This window comes from Hoplias malabaricus, chromosome 3, assembly GCF_029633855.1.
Source record: "Hoplias malabaricus isolate fHopMal1 chromosome 3, fHopMal1.hap1, whole genome shotgun sequence".
In the NCBI taxonomy this organism is placed as follows: Eukaryota; Metazoa; Chordata; class Actinopteri; order Characiformes; family Erythrinidae; genus Hoplias; species Hoplias malabaricus.
In genome coordinates this window covers 57178035-57189900 of record NC_089802.1, presented here as the reverse complement: position 1 = coordinate 57189900, position 11866 = coordinate 57178035, and the positions used below count along the sequence as shown (strand labels likewise).

Genomic DNA, 11866 nt, shown 5'->3' with positions numbered 1-11866 from the left:
GCACAAATTGAGCCTAAAACTTTCAGAGATCTGTGTAGCATCAGATCAAAGAACAATGAGCTACTGAGGTAGACCATAAAATCTCACAAGACATCCTTTGGGAAAATTAAAAATCTAACATAAAGTGGCAAATTGTAAATTTTCATATACAACGCTCACCAAGGGAGTGTTGAGGCTGCTTGTACTCTCAGTGTAATTCAATGTGACTTTGCTTTCTTTGTCTAGTTTTCTGCTCTTCCTGTGAAAACCGAACTTCTTCCAAACTTTAGATTTTAAGCTCAGCGAAGCTTTGTGGATTGCATCGGATAATCTTGTCTTTCAGACGTGACTGATGAGCATCACGAGAGTTAATCAGAGAGAGAGAGAGAGAGAGAGAGAGAGAGAGAGAGAGACGCAGACAGGGAGCAGCCAGAGAAGCACATCAGCAACACCAAACTAATTGACAACTTTTTAATCGGCCGGTTCATGCTATAAATAGACCAGTTCAGGGGTCTGTGTACCGTGTATGCACATACTTTTTCATCAAAACTGATTCAGATCAGTTATTTTTTTCCCCACTAAAAACTACATACTTTTTTTTCTGGGGCTCCCCCTAGTGTATTTAATTTTTACAGCACTGTTCTGAAATCAGTAGGGAGGGGGGCGCGAGGTGAGCTGTTCCTTACCCTCCTGCAAAAGTTACAGAGTGTAGATTGTGCAAGGCTGAGCCTGAAGTAGCAATGACAGAGTGTGTGTTCTCCATATTACAAGTCAGTGAAATATCACAATGGAAAAAGTTTTTAAGAAAAAACTTTTAAATCAAGGAGCGTTTGGTTTCAGCTGATATAGATTACAGGTAGCTTCGTGACAGAGCATGTATTGTGACTGTCACACTGTTCCAGGGTCCTGGGGTTGTGAGTTGAATCCCCTCCTCTGTTCACTGTGTCTGAAAAGTTTGATGTGTTTTCCCCATGTCTGTGTGGGTTTCCTCCAGGTGCTCCAGTGCTTCAGTTTCTACCACAGTCCAAAAACACATGTTAATGGGTGAATTGGCGATGCAAAATTGTCCATAGGTGTGAATCTGTAAGTGATTGGGTGAACATGTGATGCCCTTTGATGAAATGTCACCCCATCCAGGCATGCACCCAGTGATTCCAGGTAGGCTCTGGACCCACCACGACCCTGAGGAGCAGGATGGAGCATGGTGTAGACAAATGATATAGACAACAAAACAGAGGTGTTTCTTTAAAAATATATATATTAAACCGGGTTTTAGGTTGCTAGCAAAAAGAAGGCTGAAGTAATATTTAATCTGTTCTTATGCTGGCAAAAGAAAATGTTCATTTGGTGGTCTCTGGAAGAAACACTACAGTCTCTTAGTGAAAATTTGTGCTATGTGAGGAGAAGATCAGATGGCTGCTCTGAGTCTGAAGCACTAGAGACAAAATATCTGGCAGTAGCTGCTTGAGAAACATTTTTTCTTGAAAATGTGATCCAGTTTTCTTTAATTTGGTCATTATTAATTCCACTCCTTTACTAGGGCTTATTCTACCAAGCTGGGAGGGAGAAAACTAGCACATGATTCCTCTGAGACATGGGAAGCCAGGCGCCTCTTCTTTTAAACAGCCGCTATCACAATGCAGCTGGACAGCTCAACTTACTTGAAGGAGAAAATAAACTGCCAAATTGTGTTATGTTACAGGTTACAGTCTCTCAGTGATAGAGGAGAGGAGCTGTCTTTTTACTCTCCTGGAATCCCAGCTGTGGATGACAGTGGCATCACCAGGAATTGCTGCGTTACTTGATAGCCCCGCAAACATTTGTATTGAATTGGTTTCATGAAAAGGTTTTTCCTCGGATACATTCTTTTTTGAAATACATTTAAGATATAAATAGTTATCATTCTGTTTGCCTGGCAAAGACCACAAGGTGCTAATGTTGTTGAAGCAGGTTTGAACACTGTATGCCAGGATTGTTGGTGAGAACATGTTGGCATTCCTCAAAGCATCTGGCTCCAATTACAGTGCTTATAAAATTTTGTGGTCTCATAAACATTGGCATATGCGTGTGTGTATATATATATATATATATATATGCAACCACAATCATTTCACTTTCCTCCTAAAGTTTTCTTAATTCGTTTCTCCACAACAAACTTTAGCATCCTTTTATAAGCATAATCTGTGCTTGTATAAAGGCATCCTTTTTCATTAATTCCTTATTAATGTTCTCAAATTGAACTCATTATCTGCAGAATACACACAGCCAGTCTCACAGGAGTTACTGAGTTGTTTACTAGCTCAGAGATGCTGTCCACACTGTCTGTTGGGAAGTGTTGAGTCATAATTTCACCCAGAGGATGTCTTTTGGGCCTGAATCCGCTATGACAAGCCAGCATCCTATATTTTTTCACATTACTGAGTATAAAGAGAAATGATCAACAACAAGAACAAACTCGTACTTGCAGTGCAGGGCCAGAGGCATAGACTTTTTTTAATTAATGTAACTTTTCCAGTCCAAATAGCATTAAATAGAAGTTACAAAACTTTTAGAGACAGAAAAACATGCTCCACTCTAAATCAGATGGGAAGAGTACAGTACTGGTGTTTCTTTCTATCGTTCTGCTGTTGTATTTTAGCTAATAAGAAGCTATTACTAAGGAAAAGAAAAAGACTACATTTAAGCAGCTAGTGTCGTCAGCAAGGTCCAGCTGAGCCAGAACCCAGACCTAAACCTAATTTTGAATGTTACTGGGATGTAATGAAAAACAGAATACACAATCAACATGTGAGGCTAAACTTTTGGAGATGTGAAAAATTAGACATTTTGAAATTTGGTCTCTGCCTTGAACCCAGTGTTTCGAGTTAGGCTCCGCTGAACTGTTTTTCTTTTCAGAGAATTTCCTAATGATCTGTTGCTGTAGGAGCTGCTGCTGCAGTTTGGTGTACTACATTATGGATGAATCCTACTCTCTGGAACCCTACCAAGCATTACATTTTCATAAAGTGTCAATCATTCCCTCTGACACAGCAGTCATTCACAAAGGACATTTATTATTCAAGAATGTAGTTCTGAAAGGATCAGGATAGTGATATCAAACAAACTATTTTTCCCCCAACTTAAGTCATTTCGTATGTACAGCCTTATGTATGCAATATGAAAAGCAGCAGAGTTGGCTTAAAAAACTTTTCTTTGCCTTTCCACAGGCCTCAAATCTATCATGAAGAAGAATGACTATCCTGACAAGCAGGGGAACGGCGGAGTTAAAAAGAACCTGAAGTTTGTTGGCGTGAACGGAGGGTAAAATATTTTAATTTTTGCCGTGCCCACTCTGCACCCTCTGCAATTTTCTTTGGCTGTGGAAAAAATGTGTGCTTCATACACTTCTCATAAGATTGCCATCTTTAAAAGGATTACCAATTGCTTACTTTGTGCTTTACAAAGGTACCTACAATGTATGTCCAAATGTTTGTAGATGCCACTATTTAAATAATCTTTTTAAGGTGCCTCTATATTGCATACAAAAATACAATCGCCACATATATCATGAATTGAAATGGGGCATTCCAGCTGCTGCACATGAGCCTATGCTCACTATGCTCAATACCAAGTGTGGGCAGCGTTTGAGCGGAGATGACTTGGAGTGCTGTTCATGATCTTGAACAAATCATCCAAAAACCAGTACCTGAAAACCCTAATGATCTCATGGCAGAATGCAAGAAATATTTCAACATGTATTCTAAAGTCATGTCAGAAGAGCAGATGCGGTTACTGCAGAAAAAGTGGACTCACTATTAATACCCTAGATTTTAGAAAAAATGTTGATCAAATTATGGATAATCACTTAAACATAAACTACTTCTGAATTTTTAATGATGGCATTCTAATACGAAGTGTTGAAGAATCATATTTTCACACTGTGTCTTTATCTTCTAATCTGTTATTCCATATTGATTTTGTGTTTCTGGCCTTTTGTCTCTGTTCTGTTTTGTCCGAAAGCTAAAATACATTGTAATTTTAGTCCTTCAGTCTTTATAGCCACAACCAAGCAAATAAAATTGAATGTATTTTAGCAAAAACCATATGTGCATTCAGCAGCAACTATATTAGGTATACACACTCTATAGCTGTATACAATCAGTAAGTTGAATGTCACCGTTGTTAATGCCGAAAATTGTAGTAATTGACTGTAAACATAAAGCACACACTATTATATATGTTTAAATTTGCCACGCCAATGAACTGACAAAAACAAAAGTCTAGTGAATTCGTTTGTGTGTGATTTTATTGAGTTAGTATTCTTTAGACATAAACAGACATCAGCAGTTTCTACTCCATTATTATAGCTTTCCCACTGTTGCACTTACCATTTGGTTTATGATGGAGACTCTTGAGAGGTTTCCACTTTATTGTTGCATTAGTTCACGGCTCATTTTGTGATTCTTTAATTAACATTTTGCACAACATTTAAACCTTTTTGAAATGGGTTTGCAGAAATCACTGGCATTAATATTTTAATGCATTAACATTATATACAAAAATCATATATAAGGGTCCTAGCTTGTATATTATTAAACGGTTTCATTTTTACTTGAACAAAATATCCATACAGCACCTGCTACATTGCGCCTACTTCTGTGTAGACAAAATATTTCAGGTATAAATTAAAATTCATTATAACTTTCAATAAAGTAAAATGCGTAAATGTCTTCAGAAAAAGAAACACATACATTTTGCCTTACACATGCCTTATTAACTGTGAAGTCAGTCTGTTTCAGGCATTTTTCCTTGATCATATTTAGTGATAATATGAATGTAGAATGATTGCTGTCGCTTTTATCTCTGTGCAGATTTGTTGTCATGTTACGGATACATTTTTGTTAAATAATATATTTTTGAGTTATATTAGCATAAAAGCTGGCTGTTATTATTTTTATCAGTGGAATTAACTCTGCTTTGTGATCCTCTCCCTGGTCTGTCCCTCACCACTGTGCTCAGGTAGAACCTTTGTCCGCTGTTGGCATTTCAGCGTGATGTTGATGAGACGTGAGTGAGACGTGGCAAAACCTCAGTGAGAATAATGTCCTCTCTCAGCATAGGAGTATGTGAGGAGTGATGGGTGCAGGCTGATGGTGGCGGAGTTTCTAGCTCAGCTGTGTTTGCCCAGCCCTCAGCACTCACAAATTACATTGACTGAGCAGAGCAGACAGCCAGCCCTCCCCACTCTCTGATCTGATCCGAACGCCTCTGTCAGCTTAGCCCCTTCTCCCTCTCCGGCCCCTCACTGCAGTATTAGGGAGTATTTTTACTTAAATGAATAATGCCTGGATTTTTGTATTGGGCAAAAACATTACTTTGACATTTGCGTCTGTAGGTCTAATATAGAACAGGTACAGATTTCTGGATATAGAATAAAATATTGGGTAGAGAGAGGGTTCTCTTTCGAACTGGCATCTGACAGAAGGTCAGAGCAGGTACTAACAGGTGCCAGTCACTTACTGGTCACTAAGCAGCTAGACTTAGCCCCAGACGCTCCTTCCACAAGTAGACGGAAGGTCTGATATTTTCAGTGCTGTAATCTGGCCTGACTGTCAGGATTCTTGAAGTTCCATTCTGTTTGGCTCTCTTTACCTCAATGTATATGCACTTCTGTGTATAGTTTTGTACTACCTCTGGTACTGGTGAGACTTGAAAGACTGCCTCCACATGTCATGCCAAAATAGCAGACATGTGATTGGTCCTTGTTCATGTCAGTCAGTTTTATTTTACTGCAGCAATAGGTGGTTCTTGGCCAGGATAATTGGCAATAGGTACCATTGTGAGAGTACTAATCAGCTAACTGGACATTAACTACTCACTAGCAGCTGTAGTAGCCAATGACAGCTGCTTATGTCAGAAGCAGCTATTACTAACTTACAGGCAGTTGCCATGTATGGAGAGTGGTAGCTGCCAGTGGGTGACTTGCTGATGCAATGTATGGTTATTGGCAACTACTTCTAACATTGCAGCTTCGACTCCTTATTATTGGTACTTGGTACTTGCTACTGGCTGCATGGCAGACATCACTGGAATATTGGCAGCTTTTACTCTTGCTCAGTGGCTGGTGCCAGTGGCTAAATGAATACAACTCATGGTCATTTGTTACTGACAATGAAATGACCAGACAGCCATTAACAGATGCTATTGATCGACTGGGTGTATGTAATTAAATTTAAACCAAAAGGTATCAAAATTGTAAATTTTGATTTGAAGGTGTACTTTAGTTCTTGAATGTAAATTTATTAAAGTTGCAAATACGAAAAATTAACTTTTTTTTTTTTTTAATTTTGGGGAATTAGTTAATTCAGTTAGGGTTAGGGTTTGCCATCATTTTGTAATATTCATGCATTCAGTTCAGTTTCACATACTTTTTCTACTCACAGTTATGTATTTAGTAACTTAAAGAATGTGCATAACAAAATCAATGAAATTTTAGAAGACTATTATCTATTTCTACATCAAAATATTTTGGGCATTATGCTTACTGAGTGCAGTCTGACCAACCCACAACACATGTTCAACAAAGAAAAGACTTTTATTCTGAAGAGCTTCAATCAATCATGATCTGGAAATAGCTGCCATAGCTGCCAGCTTCCACTTCTCCACTTCTCTGGATGTATGTTTCAGAGATGAACCATAACATGTTCAAAACTCTGTACTTTTCAAAAAGAGGCACAAATGCGTAGTGTGAATGAATATTTCCCACAGATTGTGTGTAGAGTTCAAATCTGCCTTCTGCTATCACTTTCACAAAGTATAAGACATCTACAATTCAGAGTGTACAAGTGCTAAACAGATTCCAGGGCTCACTGTATGATTGTGAGTTTGAATGTAGCAAACTGAAGTGCAGAGTTGTAGAAGCTGAACTGGATGAATGAAAAGTATATCAACTGAAAAAATGAAGGAAGACACTAACCCTAACTGAATTAAGTAATTCCCCAAAATTACAAACATAGCTCACTTTTGCTTTTAATACATTTAGATTAAAAAACGAATATATGCCTTCAAATCTGGAAATCTTCAAATTTACAAATATACTATGGTTTGGATTAAATCTAGCTCCATGGACTGGCACCTGCCACTAACTGATAGCCATTACTGGCTTACTAGCAGCTGCCACTAGCTGTTATTTCTTGCTGCCAGCTACCAGTTAGAGATTGAGACTTTACAGGGATCACTATTCAGAAAATAGAAAATAATATCACATGCACTACTGCCTTACATAGGCAAAGTGCTGTAATTACAGAATGAGAAAAGCTTCAAAAATGTGTTCATCTCCATGTGGATATTTACAAGGTTAAAGCTACTTTTCCTCTCTTGCTCTGCTGGCATACATTTACTCTTTGTATGGTAATGTGATGATTGGCTGAAACCTGCAATTTTGCAGTGATTTATGGAAGAGTGGTGACCAGTTTGAACATTTGCGTCCAAGCAGGGTTGGCTGTTATTATCCAAGGAGCAGACGGAAGGAGCTGTTGTTAAAAATGACAACCAATGATTTAAAAATTTGAGCACACAACCATGATCTGACCCATCGAAAATCAGAACATAACTTCTGCTCAGCAAATCTGAAACTCTTTTTCTTTGCCTGTGGAGTTCTGGAGAACACACATACAGTCATTAATTTAAAATATACTTTTTAATGTGTATTTGATAAACATATTATTTTTTTTCCATAATAGCTCCAAATGATAATTAATGACATGTTGAAATTTTTAGTTTGTTCATTTGCACAGCACTACAGGGGAAAAGCATTATATATGCTTACAAAATAGGTACATTATGCAGTTCTCTTTAAAGCCTTTAGAAATTGTATATGGCATGTGGTCTTCATAGATAAAGGACAGTATTTGAAGGGTTCCAATATATCCATTAAAAAGCATCAAATGAAAGAGAATGCTCTGGAGCAGCTGCATATGAGTACAAGTTCTCCATCCCTCCATCCATAGGGGGTATTCAGCTCCTTTAATAGGGCTGTGGATTACTGGAAATGGAGTGGCATTTGTGACCCAGAACTAATCATCCAACATTAAAAAAAACTGACCTCAATAATGCTCTTGCAGCAGAATGAAGTAAGATCAACAGCAATGTTTCAACAGCTTGTGTGAAATCTATAATGCATAATGGAACATTTCAAAAATTTCCCAAAATTAGCCTTTTTATTCAGTAAAGAAGTGAATTTCATGGGTATAAGATAATCAGTTGTAACATGGCTTCAACACAACATATTGATGTCAGCCATTGTCCCTTGATTTGAATGTTATGACTTAACTCTAAACGTAACTTAGAATATTGAATGCATGAATATTCAGAACTTCACCAATAGCCCTTGTCTACCTGTGGCAATAGCATGCCTCCTGATCACAGGGACGACTTATAAAACTGAGATGCGTTCTGCAGCCAGGCTGACCACACAGGTCACTGTGTGGTCAGCCTGGTCAGGATTTTCCCCTCTCACTAACATAGCTAACACAGCAGGTGATATGTTTTTGGCTTTCTTTGTACATAAACATACATAGAAAGTCAAATACCTACACAGACAGACTTAATTTAGTAATTAACATTTACATTTTGCCCAGTAATAAGAATTATAATAATTACTAAATTGAATCTGTCTGTGTATGTATTTGGTTTTCTCTCTACAGACACCTACATAGGCAGATTAAAGTTAGTAATTATTATCATTTTTATTATTGAACAAAATTAAAAGATGAACTGTGTGTTTGCTTGTATTTGTTGTGGTTCTGCTCTCTTGCTGTTCGTTTTAATGATTGTTATGAGGTCACATATACACACATTGTAAACCAGTCTGTAATGTAAACCTTAGGATGTCTGTGTTATCCAGCTATGAAACCACCTCCAGTGAGGAGTCCAGTGGAGAGGAGAATGAGGACGAGAAAAAGGAGGAGGAGGTGGATAGCTCTGAGCCAGAGGAGAAGGGAGAGGAGGAGAAGGATGAGGAGTGTGGAGCAGCCCAGGAGGAGGCTGCTGCTGCTGGGGAACAGGCTGATGAAGCTCAGGCAGTGGGGTCAGAGTGCTCTGAGGAGCCTGATGACTCCCAGGCCACTGGTGGTCCCCAGGAGGAGCAGCCGGTCAGGTGAGACAGGGAGCCAGAGGAAAAACAATAAAAGGTTGAGTTAATCTAACTTAGAGGTCCTATAAAAAGGTACTATTAGTTAAACGTAGACGTCCAATAAGGGATCACTTTGATTCAACTAAGAGACACATTACAATAAACAACTAAAGAACCAAATGTAGGTCCAATTGTTGCAGTTCACAGGTCCAAAAAGAGGTCCAATCAGTAGTGTGTGTAATACGTATTACTTTTTGTACTACATAGCATGCGTTTAAAGTTGTTAAGGTTTAAATATAGAATAGATTATCTATTTTACAAATCTTACAAATCTGATGGAAAAATTTTAATGTGATCACATTCTTTTCCAAATTATTTAAACGTGGTATATATTGTGCTTCTCTTTTTATTAAATGTTTCTCTTGGTTTTAATTTTAGCTACAATTAGATCACTAGCCCTTAAACCACCCCCCCAACCATTACAACTACATTTACACACACATACACACCCAGGGGTGATATTCTGAGTCACAGATAATAACCGTACAAAAAATCCCAATTCAAACAGAGTTGTTGTACTTAACAAGGACACATAGTGGGCTCTATTTTCCTGGCTGCGCTCTGGTGGTAAATGTTATTAGCACACATTTGTGATCATTTTGTGTGGTGCAGACACAGTTTTGTCCATTTGGATATTATAGCCAGTGGTTGTGATAGTTAAAATATAAAATATTAGTTAAAATATTTTGGTATTATTGTTTACTGTAATGAGAATAAAGTGATAGTTTGCATATTTGTGTGTGCACGTTTACCAAAATTTTAGTCTATGCTTTAGTCTCAGCCGGTGCTGTGATCTTAAGCTTTATTTCTGTGCTTGCACTCTGTCCATGAAAATCAGGCCCAGTGTCATTAATGTGAAGCACTGAACAATGTCCCTTATGGAGCATTTTGTTAAATGTGAGAGAGGGAGGGAGGGAGGGAGGTGCTTCATATCCAAAAAGATATCGAATTGCCTGTAGATACACACTGCTCCAATGATACTGATAGGGTAAGTTGCTTTGTAGGTTTGGTGATTTTGTTTCTGTTAATAAAAAAAAAATTGATTCACAAGCATTTGTCAGGTAATTCCGATGACCCATGTGTAGATGCTTCTGAATAGAACTTGACAACATACCCCTTAAGATCATAACACAAGGTCTTTTTGTGACCTAAAAGCTTACTACAGTGTGCAGAATTATCCCTTGTCATAAGTGCTGTTCCACAAGTACAAGTTCATCTAATCTGACCTACAGAACACAAAATACATTTGCTGTCTGTGGAGAGTCACGGATATCTCGCACTGTTGCAAACGTGATGTTGAATTTGGAACTGTGCCAAACACAACATCAAAAGGGATTGATAAAAGATACATATAAAAATGTTGGTAACAATTTGCTTGTAGAGCAATTTCTGCATGATTTGCATTTCACCAATGTTACCAGACATTTTTTTACATTCTTCATTTGCTTGAATGATCAGATCTCAAACAAAGTATTTCTGTAGGCACAAGTCTACAGTAAATCTGTACTGAATGTTACATTTCTTGTGCTGTAGATGCATGACCTCTTGTTTTTACCCTTTCTATAAGAGTTACATCAGGCCATTTCGACGTTTAAAATTTAATATGAACTATTTATTCATATCTTGATTCATTGCCTTGCTTGGGTCACACTGGGAACAAAGAAATACACATATAGATTTGTGTAAAATGTTGGGTTGCTGTTGTATAAGTCTAACATGTTTACTGTTCAATTGATAAATGTGCTCTTGCAGTAAATTTGTTGACAAAAACTTCATGGCTGCTTGTCACTACCTGAAGGACAGAATGGCTGAAGTCTCCACTCCCAACAAAGAGATGGTAAGAGATATTCAGTCATTGTGTCATATGGTCAATAAAGTCTGTGCATTTGAATAAATATTGTATTTAATATACCACTCCAGCCCAAACTGGATTTCTGGTTGGCAGACTAATCCTAAAGTTTTAACATATAAATATTAGTTTTATGCCTTGATTGCTTTTCTACACCAGTCACCGACTTTTCTACACACAATTTTACACATAACACTACACTATGTAAAAAATGAATAAAAATTAAGAAGTAAATGAGGGCGGAAATGTGGCGCAGCAATTAGTGTGGGTTTGGGTTGTGGGTTCAATCCCCACCCCAGGTGACTGTCTATGAGGAGTTTTCCGGTTTCCTCCCACGGTCCAAAAACACATGTTGGTAGGTGGATTGGTGACTCGAAACTGTCTCGAAGTGTGTGAGTGAATGTAAGAGTGTGTCGCCTGTGAAGGACTCCAGGGTGTGATCCCACCTTTCACCCAGTGATTCAGAGTAATCAAATCAAATCAAATTTATTTATATAGCGCTTTTCACAACTGATGTTGTCACAAAGCAGCTTCACAGAATTCCAGTAAGACAAAGATTTGACATGAAATGTAAAAAACAAAATGTAAAACCCTCAAGTGAGCAAGCCAGAGTAGGGTCCAGACCCAGACCCCTGAACTGGATAAGCGGTTACGGACAATGAATGACTAAGAAATAAATGCAGTTGCTGGGTCCTTACACATTTTGCATGAAAACGTGTCTCTGTTGAATAAAGGGTCTGAAAATGTTCTCAGTTGATAGAGGAGACATTAATTGCAAGACATTAAATCTTGGCGAAATGAACAGTTTCTCTATTAGATTTCTCATTACTTTAATCAGTTCAGACTGAATCTCTTGGTACTGTAAA

General features: G+C 37.9%; 1 protein-coding gene across 7 annotated transcripts in view; it reads left to right on the top strand.

Annotated features, from left to right (window-relative positions):
- The window catches only part of kank4 (KN motif and ankyrin repeat domains 4), a 63163-nt gene that overhangs the window by 45935 nt on the left and 5362 nt on the right, over positions 1-11866 (top strand). For 6 of the 7 annotated variants that reach the window (XM_066663804.1, XM_066663801.1, XM_066663806.1 and 3 more), the window contains 3 exons: positions 3186-3279; positions 8846-9115; positions 10904-10988. In XM_066663804.1, coding sequence (XP_066519901.1) covers positions 3186-3279; positions 8846-9115; positions 10904-10988 — 449 coding nt within the window. The remainder of the gene's footprint in view (positions 1-3185; positions 3280-8845; positions 9116-10903; positions 10989-11866) is intronic. The other variant, XM_066663807.1, reaches the window with a different exon arrangement.